Source organism: Grammomys surdaster, unplaced genomic scaffold (assembly GCF_004785775.1).
Source record: "Grammomys surdaster isolate TR1022 unplaced genomic scaffold, NIH_TR_1.0 149, whole genome shotgun sequence".
In the NCBI taxonomy this organism is placed as follows: domain Eukaryota; kingdom Metazoa; phylum Chordata; class Mammalia; order Rodentia; family Muridae; genus Grammomys; species Grammomys surdaster.
In genome coordinates this window covers 6,794,842-6,811,795 of record NW_021604607.1, presented here as the reverse complement: position 1 = coordinate 6,811,795, position 16,954 = coordinate 6,794,842, and the positions used below count along the sequence as shown (strand labels likewise).

The 16,954-nt window shown below is 42.2% G+C and overlaps 1 protein-coding gene across 1 annotated transcript in view; it reads left to right on the top strand.

The window, feature by feature from the left end:
• The window catches only part of Socs5 (suppressor of cytokine signaling 5), a 30,917-nt gene extending 24,289 nt beyond the window's left edge, over positions 1-6,628 (top strand). The window contains exon 2 of the mRNA XM_028765164.1: positions 2,694-6,628. Within this exon, the coding sequence (XP_028620997.1) occupies positions 2,706-4,313 (1,608 nt within the window). The 5' untranslated portion in view covers positions 2,694-2,705 and the 3' untranslated portion in view covers positions 4,314-6,628. The remainder of the gene's footprint in view (positions 1-2,693) is intronic.
• The last annotated feature ends 10,326 nt before the right edge of the window (positions 6,629-16,954 follow it).

Sequence of the window (16,954 nt, the reverse complement as noted above, 5' to 3'; positions counted from 1 at the left end):
TGCACTGAAGAATAGTGGGGTGAAGCCTCAGACTTGCCAAGGTAAGTGACTTCCTACCCAGGACTTTATTCTGAAAGGATTAAAAAAACAAAAAACAAAACCGAGAATGAAATAGAATAGTTTCATTGCTGGGATAACGTAAAGGAAAGTTCCAGGACAGCACTGCCGGCCATTGCTGCTCTTCATTAGAGGTTGATGGTCTGTCCAGGAAGCACATAAGAGACAACAGTTATTCTAGGGGAAAGAGTCAGTGGTGTGAGAAAAAAACATGACCTATCTCCAGATAACATTCATTTGCCCATAGTGAAAACTGTAAGTATTAATTTAACCAGGAAAATGGGTCTTAATTGTTTTGTGGAAGGAGTATATTAAGGGAAAATTAATACTGTGGTCTAAAAAATTCAAAACCCATTATCTTCATATTACAAAGTTATCAGGTAATCTCTAATACTAGAAGACCAAAGTATACCTACAAAGACAGCAGAACCACCAAGAATGTGCCAGGATTGTCCATTATTAACAACACGGAGCAGAGAACTGAGATCTTAGTTTAACAGGAAGATTGAATGATACCAAGACCTTGGAAGCAGTCAGCATTGAGGGTTATGAATTCCATCTGGTAGACAGTAACTTTGCTGCAAGCCTCCTGCAGGCTTACCCACATACTTCCAGTGTTAAATCCTCTGAAATTACCTTTCAAATAAATGCATATTTCTTTTGCTGGTATTGTCATTCAATCAAGAACATTGTTGATCTAGTAGCTTTTTCTATTAAAAAAAATAGGCATGGAAATACTTAGTTTTAAGTAATGAATATTTTCTACTCTTCTAACTCTGGGAAAGACAAGCTAATGAGATGACTAGGCTGTTGTGAGCGAGCTTGTTTATACATTAATGGCCTAAGTCAGCCATAGACCCAAGTCAGCCCCCATGCCTCACTGGACAAAGACAGGAGGACCGGAGCCATTACAAGGTCCCCATTAATTACTGGAGGTCAGGCCTCTATCCCTGCCTTGGCAAAGATTAGAATTGCCTCAGTCCCTCTATACTGAGAGAAAGGGGAAGATGTTGGGAGCGACCTTGCTTATACATTAATGGCCTAAGTCAGCCATATATGTCTACTGACAAAGTCTTGATCTCTGTGAGAAAGCACTAACCCTAGAATAGATAGCTATAGATCTTGTAGACAGGAAGCCCTGGTGGGAAAGTACCAGCCTAGATAAGAACAAATGAATAATACATCTTATGGACAGGTAGCCTTGGTGGGAAAGTACTAGCCTAGATCAGAACAAATGAATAATAGATCTTATGGATAGGTACATAGTGACCTGTTCTGCCCTGCTTCTTCTGTGAGCTCTTCACCCAGCCAATATCCTGTTCTTGAGAACATCTGTACTCCCCCTGAGATCACCTGCACTCCCCAGAAACAAAGAAGACCCTACGTCATCCCTCTCCCCATATCCTGCTTCTATGTGTATATAACCCCTCCTGTGGAAAAATTAAACTTTGACAGCTTGATCAGACTCTAAATAGGCTGTCAGTTTCTTGCGCACCCTCCCAGACCCCCCACACACACACACACCCAACCCCCGCTCCCACCCAGTTCCCTCTTGCAGGTCTTCTGATCCCAGTTCAACTTCCCGTGGCACTGGGACACTAGGCGGCTGACAGTGAGGTTTAAATAGGTTTCCCCTTGTCTTCTAACAGCTTGTTCATCACTGAAGTGGGATAGTGTGCTTACAGTCTTAGGTGCTTTTTGTGAAGTACTATAAACTGTCTTAAGCAGGGCTGGGGAGAGAGCAGGTGCATAGTTTGTACCTTTATTTTGCTAATTGCTACAGTGTCATGCCCTGTGCTAATTGCGAGTGTCAGAGCCCTGTGCTAATTGTAAGTGTCAGAGCCCTTTGCATTACTCCTAATATTACTCCTCCAACATGAACCCTTTAAGGACACGCTTACCTGTAAGCCAAAAGTATTAGTCTTTTTCTTCGCCTTTTCCTTCCTAGTCAAACTGCTTCTTCAGAATCAGGATAAAATTTGATACATTGTGAGGTGGGGAGGGATAGAAAGATGGGGCCTTAAAGAGAAACCTGTGCTGTGCAGAACATCAAGGGGTTGATAAGTAATACTTTTAGATTACATTGTGTATATGCATATGTTATGTCCATGTGCATGTGTGTGTTCACACATTGTATGTGTGACCATGTATACACACACAGGTTAAAAGACAACTCGGAGGACTCTGCTTTCATCGTGTGGGAAGGAGGATTGAACTCACATCATCAGAATAGGCAGCAAGCACCTTGATTCACTGAGCCGTCTCACCAAAATCTGCTTATTACAACTTTTGAAGTAAAGTGAATGTTTCCCCTTTAAATGTCTGAGACCAGTTAGTTACTTAAATAAGGAGACACAATTCAGTATCATAATAAAGTTCAATTATTGCCTGGAAAGATGAAAGCAGAGTTTGAGATGGCTTGTTTCCTTTCAGTTAGAGTTCTCTCTGAATCAAGGAATTGGAAAGCGAGAGTAGGCCCAGTGGTACCAAGGCTCACTGCTGCCCACTTCGTAGGTGTGGCCCATGTAAGGCCACTCCTCCACTGACTTGTACCTTTCCCAGCGGGAAGGGAAACAACTACGTTTTCCAGCTGCGCAGGCCTCTCACATTAATTAATTTTTTCTATTTTTCTTTAGCTCTTCTAATCAATGGATAAAGTGGGGAAAATGTGGAACAACTTCAAATACAGGTGCCAGAATCTCTTCAGCCATGAAGGAAGCCACAGTGAGAATGTGGACATGAACCCCAGTAGATGTCTGTCTGTCAAGGAGAAAAGCATCAATCTAGGAGAGGCCGCTCCCCAGCAACAGAGTAGTCCCTTAAGAGAAAATGTTGCCTTACAGCTGGGACTAAGCCCTTCAAAGACCTTTTCAAGACGGAACCAGAACTGTGCCGCAGAGATCCCTCAGGTTGTTGAAATAAGCATCGAGAAGGACAGCGACTCGAGCGCCACACCAGGAACGAGGCTTGCGCGAAGAGACTCCTACTCTCGACATGCCCCGTGGGGAGGAAAGAAGAAACATTCCTGCTCGACAAAGACCCAGAGTTCATTGGATACTGAGAAAAAGTTTGGTAGAACTCGAAGCGGTCTTCAGAGGCGAGAGCGGCGCTATGGAGTCAGCTCCATGCACGACATGGACAGTGTTTCCAGCCGCGCGGTCGGGAACCGCTCTCTGAGGCAGAGGCTCCAGGACACTGTAGGCTTGTGTTTCCCCATGAGAACTTACAGCAAGCAGTCAAAGCCTCTCTTTTCCAATAAAAGAAAAATACATCTTTCTGAATTAATGCTAGAGAAATGCCCTTTTCCTGCTGGCTCAGATTTAGCACAAAAGTGGCATTTGATTAAACAGCATACCGCTCCTGTGAGCCCACATTCAACATTTTTTGATACATTTGATCCATCACTGGTGTCTACAGAAGATGAGGAAGATAGGCTTCGCGAGAGAAGACGGCTTAGTATTGAAGAAGGGGTAGATCCCCCTCCCAATGCACAAATACACACCTTTGAAGCTACTGCACAGGTCAATCCGTTGTATAAACTGGGACCAAAGTTAGCCCCTGGGATGACGGAAATAAGTGGTGATGGTTCTGCAGTTCCACAAATGAATTGTGACTCAGAAGAGGATTCAACCACCCTATGTCTGCAGTCACGGAGGCAGAAGCAGCGCCAGGTGTCCGGGGACAGCCACTCGCACATTAGCAGACAAGGCGCTTGGAAAGTTCATACGCAGATCGATTACATACACTGCCTTGTGCCAGATTTACTGCAGATCACAGGGAATCCCTGTTACTGGGGCGTGATGGACCGATACGAAGCAGAAGCCCTTCTAGAAGGAAAACCGGAAGGCACGTTCTTGCTCAGGGACTCTGCACAGGAGGACTACCTCTTCTCTGTGAGCTTCCGCCGCTACAACAGGTCCCTGCATGCCCGAATCGAGCAGTGGAACCACAACTTCAGCTTCGATGCCCATGACCCTTGCGTATTTCACTCCTCCACTGTCACGGGGCTTCTCGAACATTATAAAGACCCCAGCTCTTGCATGTTTTTTGAACCATTGCTTACGATATCACTGAATAGGACTTTTCCTTTCAGCCTGCAGTATATCTGCCGCGCAGTGATCTGCAGGTGCACTACGTATGACGGGATTGACGGGCTCCCTCTACCGTCCATGTTACAGGACTTTTTAAAAGAGTATCATTATAAACAAAAAGTTAGGGTCCGCTGGTTAGAACGAGAGCCAGTCAAGGCAAAGTAACTCCTGTCCCCGAAGGGCACTTAACTAGGTCTGTTCTCATGTGTATCAGACAGCACCCATAGGAGGCAAAGTCGGCTGCTAGGATTTTCCACCCAGAATGGGAGCTTAATCCTTAGCCTCTGTCCCATGGGATCTGCTGTTACTCAGACAAAGGTGCCTAGGGACAGCAGGATGATTTGCAGGTGTTCGATGGGGAGGCAACTCTGAGGGAGGCAACTCTGGGGCATTTGCTATGAAGAATTCTATTTCTTACTGAAGAACAAATTATTAATATTGGATGGGTATTTCAATTGTGTGACTAATGTTTGAAATTATTTTTTCTAAGAATTTTTCTATAACCTTCCAAAAAGTAGTGGTTTGTAGTTACTATAAATCAAGCTTTGAAAGTCCAAAACAAGTAAATAAATGACTGCCTTCCTTTTAGAGAAAAACAAATGCAATTTTTCTGGCCACAAGACATTGTATAGTGTCAGTGTGGTTTGTAGTCTCCTTTTCTCCTCAAAGAAGGAGGCTCTAAAATAAACCAGGTTTTTCTAAGATAGTTCTTAAGACTGGAGACTGGCAGGTTAGTGGTGGAATTGTGTGTACAAGCCCCAGTGTTCATTTGGGATGAGCACAGTGACCTCAGAGAGCATGCAGTTGGAGTTTCCAGTGGGATTTTTTTTTCTAAGTTGACATGTGCAGTCCACACATGTCTCATCAGAGTTGGAATTTCCTGTGCCCTTGACTTTGTGATCCCGGAGGAAAATGAGACTAGGAGATGCCCAGACACATCAGATAGTAGTAACTCCACTGGTTGACGATGCCGAGTTGTATTAAACTATAATTAATCATTTGGATGGCAGTATTTGTCTTTGTTGTAAGCTCATAGCTGAATTACTTAAGTACAATTTATATTACACAATTTTAGTGCAGTTAATTCTTAACAGAAAATCTGAAGTCTAAATTGCAGATTTAAAAGGTACTGTACACCCATGATGCCTGTAAATAACTTTACTTGGCACCTTTTGTCACTTAGGATTACATAATACAACTTGAGTGAATGATTCTGGATGTATTGTCGAGTTCTAGTGTTGCTTCTTGTGTTGGACTGTGTTCTCAGTTCTGTCCTAGACATTTGCACTACAGTAGCCAAATCCATTCTTGTGTGTTACCGTGCTGTGTAACTGCTGCCGCGTGCTCCTCGGCCTTCATGTCAGCTGCTGCAGGAGGTTGCTTTATATCCCTATGGCTATTGCCAGGGCTTCCGGAAGGAAACGCTATATTTGTATGCAACACTAACCCTTAAACTGCTATCGTATGTTTCTGCTTGCTGTGCCTTGTTCTGGCTGCTTTTTCGTGCTAATAAAGTGTGTTTGGTGTTCTCCTTGTATATCTGCTGTTTTATACATTTGCCACAATTTCTCTTGTACATGGAATGGTTTGGGTTTTTTTAAAATAAGCATTAACCTGACAACTTACTGTAGTTAATGCAGAGTCACCTACACCCTAACCCTGACCTGTCAGAATAAGCTGAATCTAAGTTGAATGCTCTCTAGCTTTCTAACCCTAGCCACACTCTGCGGATTGGTGTCTGTAGCCACTGGGAATTAGTGTAGAGTATACAGCGGGACTCAGAGAAGTGAGAGAGAGGCTCAAACCAGCAGTCACATTAGCAGATGAGCGGTAGAGCATCCAGCCGCACCAGAAACAGGTGACACAGAGTCTGTGCACTGGGACGCGTCAGCTCCACTTAGTGGTTTGGGGACCATTTTAATTGAAGATAAATGCGTGAAACGTGGACCTTTAACCAAAGACTTGTTCATTTCAATGCAGGATGGGGATGGAAGGAGCATAGGTCTTTCTGTTACTTGTAGTAGATGTCCCTGAGGAACATATACCAAAGTGTTGGAGAACTTCATCCAAACCTACTTTCAAAGCATAATGTGCAATTAAGTTGTTATGACGTAATTATATTGCATAATTGTTGGGTCTGTTTTCTTGAGCTTACAATGTACCTGGAAAATGAACCTCTTGAGGAAAGATAAGTCCATCCTGAGGACTGGAGGAGGACTGTTTGTGAACAGGCGATGCTGTGAAGAGAACTTCAAACTCGGAGAGAGCATTGATGTTTTTATATGCTTGTAGCAAATTAATGTTCTCACTATAGTTTTATAGAGAATATTAATGCTTTTATGTATTTCAGAACTTTTCCTGTGTTATATGCAAATTGTTTTAAGTGTAACTATTGAGTTTATGTAAGCATGTGTCCACTGTGCTAAAAGGCACTTACGTTTCAGTTTGTGTACAATATAAATATGCAACTTTGGGGTTAATTTTTTTGTTAAAATATTAGTAGCTTACATTTAAAAAAAAAAAAGAAAAGAAAAATCACCAACATGGAAGTGCACTGAAGTCTTCTTTTCACTGTGTATTTTTCTGAATCCCACTGTAGCTTTTTGACTAAATTGGTGTTTTTGTGTTTTGGGGCAGCACATTTTATTCCAAACTAAGGTGTGCTTTTAACCAGGCAGTGGCTGCAGTGCCAGTATTCCACAGAGGGCTGCGGCGCCTTCTTCCTGCTCTGATTCTCTCACATCTCCCTCCTCCCCCTCCCTCCCCTCTGTGTCCCTCACTTTGTTCACATATGCAGCATACGTACAGTTGCTATAATGTGCACTTATATGCACCATTATACACTTATGGTGGTAATAACATTTTAAACAACAATATTGCCATTTGGTTTAATGTTGTTTATCCTGTAGATACCGAGGAGGGTCGCTGTGTTGTTCCCATTTTGTTATGTGCCCCTAAAGTTTGGCCCTAGCACTGTTTTTACAGAGAGAACTTATCAGTATTTTATTTTCTGGCTTGAAGTAGTAAAATTAAAAAAAAAAAGGAAAGAAAGGGAAAAAAAAGTTGATTTAAGTACAACTATAATATAATCAAGATCAAATTTATATTCTTAGATAAAATATTGAGCCCAAACCACTGTTCTCTCCAGAATAATCTATGTTCATCTATCCTGGGACATTTTTATAAGGTTTATAATGACTGGGACCATAAAAACTGATACTTAACTTCCAAGCTTCATTTTGTCAAAACTCAAAGCTGATGAACTTTTCTGACACTTTGATCGTTGCTGTTCATTCTCACCCCAAAGCCACCTTGCTCCCTGGCTCTGTCACTAACCTGGTGGTGCTCTTTATTGAGGCAAGCACTACCTCTTATTTTTATAGCAAAATAAATATATAAATACATAAATTCCTTTTTGGTAGAGGTGAGCCTGAGAGAGTGAGAATGCTAACCTGTCAGTCACAGGCTCACTCCCTTACTTCCTGCTCCGGTGCCTGTTGTTTGCCTTACAGACAACAACTTGAGCAGGAGCGAGGAGAACGTTTCCAAAGAGAAATGGTAACGGGGAGAGGGTCGGTGTTCTGGGATGCTGCCCATAGGAGAGGCTTGGGTCGGGGTTCGGGGATGCTGCCCATGGGAGAGGCTTGGGTTTGCTCCCATTCCTTGTGCCAGCTACCACGGCACATAGAATCTAAGTGATTGTCCATGAGTCCCGAGTGAGCTCTTTGAGAAGACGGTTGACGTGGGCAGGGTGGAGAGCTTCCCTTTCCGAGGTCTACAAGAGTTGAGGTTTTTGTTTCCATGCCTGGGATACTTGAGCATTCATCGATGTTCACTGTAATGGATAGACTGAGGACAAGATGAAACCTTGTCTTCTGGAGTTAGATAAGACAGTAAAGACACAATCTCGGAAACCAACAGGAGGCAGAATGCGCTGAGTGCTGGTGTTACAGGTTCACCGGGGAACAATAACCTTGAGCAATGAGAAAACATCAAAATTTTAAAAATTCAGGCTGGCCACTGGTGGTGCACACATTTAGTAGCAGAAGCAGGAGATCTATGTGAGTTTAAGGCCAACATAGTTTTAAAACAGAAACTAACATGAAAGGTTCTGAAGACCTGTTCCCTCCTATTGTGCCATCTTTCACAGGTCATCACAATAACCTTTCCACTGTTTCCCAGTGTTTTTAGTGACGAGAACACTACATGATAAATAGAAGGTGAAAGAGTTTAAATCCCGAGTCAGTTTTAAGAGTACTTGTGTTAACCTATACTCCAAGTCAGGGTCTTACCTGAGACTAAGGGTTAGGGTATTTTGTTATTTGTTTTGGCTGTTTTTATTGTAAGTGTATGAATATTCTTTCTGCATATATGTCTATGCAGCGCGTGTGTACCTGGTACTTTTGAAAACAAGAGGAGAGCATGGGATTCCCTGGGACTGGAGTTACAGTTCTTCATGTGGTGCTGGGAACTGAACTCAGGACCTATGGAAGAGCAGCCAGTGCACTTAACCACTGAGCCATCTCTCCAGCCTCAGGTCTTAGGTTTTCTTATGTCATTGTTAGGTCATGGGCAAGCCATTCAAGACTGTGATGTTGGGCTATCGAGGGGCTTGGAAGTAAGATGTGAGAAGGTGAGAGATGCTACCTCATTGAAAGTCTACCCTGGGATGTGGGAAAGCAGGTAAGTCTGAAGAGAGCTGAGGGAATGGCCGAGATAAAAAGTAACTGCAAGTTCAGTCCTTGGTCTTCCTCCCAGCTCATGGTCCCAGAAATAAGACTCTGACTCCAAAGTATTTACAAATACCTTGGCCATTTACTGGGCTCTTCTCTGACTAGGTATAACTAAAATATCCCATCTGTTCTAGCCTACATTCTGCCACGTAGCTGGTTACCTGTGCTCAGCTACCATGGGTCTGTCTCCTCACATCTTCCTGGGCCAACCTCCCTCACCTGGCTCTATCCCAGAATTCTTTCCGCCTCCCGGATGTCCCACCTTTTATTTTACCCTTTCCTATAAGCCATAGGTATTTCTAATTGGCAGGTTGCATCCATACGGTACACAGATATTCTCTCTACAAACTGAACGTCTGTGAAGGGGGAAACAAAACTGCCCTGGGTGGAGTCTAGATGAAGCGAATACAGACTGGTCACTTCTAGAGGCACCAGGTCTTGGTTTGTTCATTTTGGTTTTGTTTCTGTACTTGGATTCCTGAATCTAGAGTATTTTATTGGTTGAACATCTCTCTTTTTGTTCAATTACCATATTTCTTCTTTCAGCAGGGACATTTACAATGTTCAGGAAAGGACTGGGTCTTAGTGGGGTAGACATGTCCTTTTCCTCCTGTGAGGCTGGAGTAGGAACTCCCCAGTGGCATAGGTACACCAGGGTCCCCACCTGCTACAGGATGAATTCCTGGGAGCCGTGCGCAGGCCTGATGCAGAAAGCTGTGCTTGGTGGCTGGTACATAGTTACCAGGCAATCTCTTTTTGTCTTATAGCAGTGAAAATTTGTCATACATTAAATGGTTTTGTTATTTTCCTTCTTTGCAAAATGGATGCAGTTATGCACTTAAACCTAACTTTTACCCTGATTCTCTTTAAATACAAGATAAATTATTTTATTTGTGCTTGTCTTAAAGTGAAGACATTTTAAAAACAGTTGAATTGTAATACTTTCAAAATTTCTTTATCTTGCAAATATTTTGTGCCCTTACATGTAATTGAGACGGTGTTGAATTATACCAAAAGACTAGTGAAATGTTTGACTTAGTAATTTCAACTTTGAGAATTCATAAATTGTGCCAGTAAAATACTGTCTTCACTTTTTAGCAATTTCTTTCCTGATAAAGAACCCAAAAGTCTCAAATTGTTTTCTAGAATTCAGCTAGCCTAAATCTTTCAATCTTTTGAACAATCAGATAATACTTGAAAATAAATAATATCTGAGAATATCATTTCCTGGCAATATGATCAAAATTAATCTGAGGGCCTATGTTTGGTCTATGACCAACTCTGTTAGAGGATGGACAGCGTGCAAAGATAAACTAAGCAGGGAAGCTACCACACTGGTTTCCTGGCTCAGCAAACCATGTAGAGCCCAACAGAGAGGCAGATCCTCAGATGATGCAGAAGGCTCATCAGAGTTGTCTATGTCTCATCCTTCCCTTGTCTTTACATCTGGTTTAAAGGGTCTGAGTACCTTGTCCAAGGTCACCAAGGGAATGCCAAAGCCAGGATTCAGACATGAGTCTAAGACAGAGGACAGCCTCTTAGTTGTTAAACTTTTGGAATTCATTTTTCTTTTAAATTTATTATTTCTTCTCTTTATTCTTTTTTTTTGTATTCCAAGATGACAGATTTTTAAACAACGGATTAAAGTAAATTCTAAACAATCATTGAAAGTTTCAAAAGAGCCAGCCATGACAGTCTTTATTTATACCCTCCATGTTGTGATTTGAGTGTCCCTGCCAGTGTCTCCAACTTTATCCTGCACTTTTCTTCCGTCTGACCAATGTCCTGACACCCAGTGGTCTTCCAAGTGGGATGGTGTTCCAGTGCCGTTCTTACCTCAAGGATCCGCCCCTGCTGCCCACTCCTGAAACTGACATCTCCCCACACTTTTTCACAGCAAGGTAGAGCCTTTCGTCGCTCAGAGTGCTTCAGAGCCTGATGGTGCCCCCTGATGGAGACCCTCTTCACTATTCCCTATCTCTGCCTTTGTTTTTGTTTTTTTTCATAGTAAATACTATAAAAGCTTGCCAGTAGCTTACTTATTTGGACTTTGAAGGAGTGATATTTCTCTCCTGAGAAACAAGACCATGGCTGTCTTGATGCCCAGGATGATTTCCATTACAGAACAGGTATTTAATATTCTAAGTAAATTAATTAAAATCCACTTGTATTGATGTCACCATCCTACTTTCAAAAAAGTCATAAAACCTTTATTATATATTCTTTTTAAAATCTAGATTCTTCTATATGCTTCCATAATTTTTTCATTTAGGATTGTTTGTTTGTCTTGGTTTTTATCTCTGAAACAAAGTCAGGCTAATCTGGCATAAATGATTCCTCATGACCCCAGGGTTGTTCCTGAGGATTCCAACTTTCCAAGTCTGTGCCCTCTACTGTTGCCGGTCCATCCCAGTGTCTGAGATCATGGCAAGTCCACTGGTCTACTGCCTGGGAAGCTGTAGCTCTTCCCCTGGTGGATTACAATGCCCTTTATTTTCTCCCAATAATTCAGTCATTGGATACTCTCTTCGGAGTCTTACTTCTCTGGGCTCAGTCCCTAGACATTCAGTGACTTTGTCATCAATTCACCCATTAGATCGTGAGTTCCCTTTTACCAGCGTTTGCTGCTCTACCTTTCACGGAAAAGGTTCAGAAGCAGAAGAGGACTTAGGTTGCTTTCTTTTCTGCATCCATTAATGTGTACTATTTATTTGCTGTCTGTTCATCTCAAATGTAACGTTTGTTTGCTTATTTTTTTTTAGAGCTAGGTATTTCAGACTGACCTGGAAATCGGACTCTCCCTCACTCTGCTGAGGCCTGGGATTACAGGCCTAGCGACTGTGCCCACCTGCCTGTGTGTACACAATTGGGTGAACATGTTATCTGTGTCAAAATGTTTGATTCTTACACTCTGAACATGTGACAGCTGTTAAGCAAACACGGAACCCGAAGTGAGTCTTGCAGGAGAGCCTTAACTGGAAGGTGAAACAGACCACTGTAGGCAGTAAAATTGCAACTAATTCTTTTTAAAGGCAGAGTGGGAGTTTCTTTGAAGTAAGATAATTCTTGATTTTTTTCCTGTTTCTGTGATAAAATGACTGGACAAAAGCAACTTAGGAAGTTCCTAATTCAGTGTCCGAACTCTGTGGTTTGAGGGAGTCAAGGAAGCCATGACGTCACCCCTACAGCCATAGAAGCACAGTGGATGCTGATGCTCAGCTCACTGGCTCCATCTCCTGCAGTCCAGGATGCCCACTGGGAGTGTTCCTGGCCACAGTTAAGATGGGTCTCCCCATACGGTCAAACTTAAACCTGAACATAAACCAAATATAAGCCTCTCAAACATAAACCCAGAGGGCCCCCCTTCCAGATAACTCGATTCTGTCTGACAGCTAATACCAACTACCCCAGATGCTATACAGGGTTTGGAAAGTTGCTCAGGTATTGGTTTCGTGTGAAGAATGTGGATATGGACTATGCAAGCAAATGGATCAAGCCCTGTGGTCATCCTTCTTTGCCTGTGGCTTCCCCAGCCTTGGTTGCCTACTTTGCATCCAGATACTTTTCTTTCATAAAGGTCAGTGATTTTTTTTTAAGCATCCATGTTACTTTCCTAAAGTTCGGTAGATAACTTCTTATGAATTCCAATACAACAAAAAACAGATGACTGTATTTTCCAGACAAATTATTTCCAGAAAATGGAAATAATTTCCTCTATACTAATGACTTAAAACAACATAGGACTTTTGTGGAACATGACAGAGTGGTATTTTGGAGATGGAGAAATACTTGAGGAGCAATGAGGCTTTAGATGGCTTGTGATTACAGTCTCACAATTCATTGAATTTTAGCTTCTGTGGGACAGGTGTAAATTACCCTTCCCTTTGAGTGAAGAGACTCTGGCTGGGCAGCAGAGATGGGCTTGTGTTCTCCTGCTGTGTGAGCAGGAAGTTGCTGTTCTAGGTAGCTTTGAAAACCACAAAGGAAATAAAATTCTTGGCCGTATAGAGAATAAAGTAATTCAAGGGTAAGGCATACAACGAATGAATACTGAAGAGTGGCCTCACGTACACAGAGTCCAACTGAAACCTCAGATCTTAAGTCATAGGATACTGGGTACCATTTAATTTTTAACAGAGAGCAATGCCCTTGAGCTAGCAATCATCTGTATATTGATGAGCTCCCAGGGAGGCGGGACATGAGAGAGATTAGAGAATGAGGTTGAGGCGGAGCTTGCCATGAATATGGTCTTAGACACTACTTTTCTTGACCTTTCATTCTTCATGTCACTAAAATCAATAAATCCTCACAGAACCATATTTGGAAGTTATGTCAGATGAGGAAATATAGTGCCATCATTGATTTTTAGAATTCTGTGGCACATGGCAAGAGAAGAGTTCAGTTAGCACATCAGAGCAATTTGTGGTACTGGGAATCAAAGCCAGGCTGTGTGCATATGAGGCAAGGCTCTATTGGTGAGCTACTCCTTACTTATTGTGGTGGGAAGAACAATTTTCTTCCAAATATGTCAACATTGTTCCATAGCCGTGTAGTTACGTTATTGTCAGCCTGAGTGGGTTGTGCCCAGCTCGACACTGTTCACTTGTCAGTTTCCCACTCCTGACAGGGCCTGACTTCTCACCTGCTTAACACTGGGGTGTGGAAATATGAAACCAAATCATCTTGGAGATGTGCACAGCACAGCACTTGGCATGTGTTGCTGTTTTCTGTGTCACTATGCCTGTCTACACAGATCAGTCCATCGGTGGAAATACAACACTGGAAGCCAGACTTCCTAAATGTAAGGCCAGTCTTCCTTTCTCTACAGAAGGCTTCACTAAAAGGTAAATTTAACCTGTAGTTCTAATTGAAAGACTGTTTGTTCAGTATGGAGTTTTACAAAAGGACATGGTCAGAATGTTGAAACATTACCTCTGAGCTTTGTGGGGAAAAATTCATAAAAGTTCATGCTTAGAAAATTACTAGGACACAAGTAGAATAAATCACACTGTAATTCTATTCACCAACTGATTTTAATGCTCATAAAATGTTTTAGTTGTCCATCAGGTAAAAGATTTGTCTTGAGAATCAGTAGAGGCAGGGATGTAGATTTGAGCTTTGACATCCTGGTAGAGATGTGGCAATGCCTGTGGTCCCATATAGTTAAGTCTTCTCTGAGGTCAGCTGCTGCTGTGCTCTGCTCTGGTCTTCACTATAAGAGGGTGCAAGCACATCTGTGGGGTTAACAACTCTTTCAGCTCCAGTCTCAGTCAGCAAGAAACTCCAAACCACTGCTCTCGGCATCTTCAGAGGCAAAACTCAATCCTACCATAAATCAGTCCACCCTTCTTCCAATTCAAGATGGCTGATGCGGGCTGGGGATATGAGCGGATTGGCAAAGAGCTTACCCAGCATGCATTTGATTCCAATCCTTGCATGAGCTGGGCAAATGATACACAACTTTAATTCCAACACTAGGGAAATGGAAGCATGAGGACCAGAAATTCTAGGCCATCTTTAGTTAAATAGTGAGCTGAAAACTAACCTGAGCTACAAGAGGCAATGCTGGGGGGGGTGGGGGGGGGAAGAAGACAGGAGAAGAGAGGAATGAGAGAAGAGGAACTAGCTAATGCTATGTTCATATACTGTCTTAGTGGGGGGTGGGGTGGGCGGGGGTGTTCTAATGCTATGAAGAACACCATCACCAAGGCAACTCTTAGAAGGGAAAGCATTTAACTGGGACTGGCATACAGTTAAGAGGTTTAGTCCATTATCATCATGGTAGGAAGTATGGCAGCATGAGGCAGGCATGTTTGCTAGAGAAAGAGCTAACAGTTATACATCTGGCTCCACAGGCAGCAGGAAAAGAGAGTGACACTGGGCTTGGCTTGAGCATCTGAGACCTCAAAGCCTGTCCCCAGTGACACACCTACTCCTACAAGGCCACACCTAATAGTGCCTCTTCCTATGGGCCTGTGAGGCCATTTTTATTCAAACCACCTCATACATAAACCTTAAGGAGAGGAGTAGGTGACAGAACCCTTATTTCTTCTGCATTGATCTGGTCTTTGGGTGGTTTTACTTCTTTAAGGTGTAAAAGCTCAGTCAGGTTAAAAATCTCATGGTTATTGTTTTTTTTTTTTTTTCTGCTTTGGGACAAAAGAATAAAATCTAATGGTTCCAAACACAGTTTGAAATTTTTGGTTAGATGTACTAAAGTCTGAGTTCTTTTCTTTTTAAAGAAAATACCCATTTGGGACCTCCTAACCCTACAGCTCAGAAAAGTACCTACCATTCTCACCAGACAATTGCTGTGTTCAATTAAGTGGTCCAGCCCAGGTCAATCTTCTGCTTGGTCCCCTCCAATTGTACCAAGAGGAGTGATGAGCAACAGTCATGTGACCTTTTCTCCTATGTCTGTTTCCTCTTGTCTTCCCTGAAGTTAGAATTCCTCTCCTCCAGGGGATGCCCCCGTATGCCAGGTCACTTTAGCTCATTTCCCAGCATTTACAGGCTCTTGACCATTCAAGACAGCATTTCTTAAAATCTAAAAGCCCATTGACAGTCTATACTATAGTTGATGATTCCACCAAACTTGATGATCTATCTACCAATATTTACTATATTGGAAAAGAAAATGTAAAACAGAAAATATATTTTGTGTTTTCAAAAGAATTAGCATAACATGAGTAACATTTGGGGGAGGGAAGGGCTCTTTAAGGCAAATGCAGTGAGAGCGCTCTTCTCCTTGCTGCCCAGCAGACTAGCATCTGCCTTAATAGAAGACAGCTGGAAAGTCTTATCTGCCTCTGTGTTCAGTCTGCTCAATATTTTCCCTTGCCTAAAAATATGAAGAAAACTTGGCCCCACATAGATATGTAGTTGGAAAAGGAGAGGCATATTTTAATAGGCTTTTCAAATAGTTACGATATGCTCTGTTGGCAAACAGTTGTCTCTTAAGGGTTGGTACAAAGTCAGAGCTGAAGCTGCATGAAGGACCAATCAGAACGCAGGACAGTGGTAGAAGCCAGTGATCTGCCTCGTGATCTGCCTTGCACTTTGAATACATTTTTCTAGGATCATACGTCTATCATTCGGCAGCTGCTGGTTCACTGAGTTAGAAAGTACTTCTAAATTGTGCTCAATTTTAGTAGACAATATAAAAAGTCCCATTTGACAACAATGATAACCACTCATCTTAAATATTGAGACACAATTTTGGAAGAAGGGTTTCTGTGGCAGGAATTTCCCTGTCCAATTACATTAAAGTGTTAGTGCAGCAGGAGGCCTGTGATTGGACAGGGAAAAGAGAGGCGGGGCTAAGAGTTAGAGCATCTCAGATGAGAGAGGAGGTGGACTATCAGGATGATTCAGAACCAGCGTTGCTTTAAATAGCCACAGGTAGATATGTTTTTAATATAGGGCTAGAATAATTGGGATAACTTGTCTAATCTAGGTGAGCAGTTTGTATCATTATCATTTGGCTCAGAAATTATTGTGTGGGCATCTTGTGATTTGAGAATTGTTGATACATAAATCTGGTGTTAATTATAAGCTTCAAGAGTTTTGATTTACTGGGTTACTGGAAGTTGGGCCCGTTGACCAGGGAGGTTTTGGCTACGAGTGTACAGGCGGCACTGAAGCAGCGAACCTGAACCTAGGAAGCTGTGAAGCAGGATAGCTGTGGAGGCAGTGGAGTTGGTGGGCAGAGAGTTGGTGGCAGTACCCCCAGAAGCCTGCTGTACTCTTTTTTTTTATATTTCCTGCAACAGGTCTCCGAATGAATGAATGAATGAATGAATGAATGAATGAATGAATGAATGAATTTTTGCATAAAAACACAAAATTTTGTCATTTTCAACCAGTGCTACTTGTTCTCCTTAATTGTTATTATTAAGAAAAATAATTCCAGATACTCAGTAAATAGCCATAGTTCTACACCAATTCCTCCAGATAAAATTGTACTCCATTAAAAAATTATATTCAGCTTGTAACTTACACAACCCCACAAGTGTTTCTTGGAGTCACCCATTGTAGTTCAGGATCAATGGATGTTTTATGTGAATTCTCCAC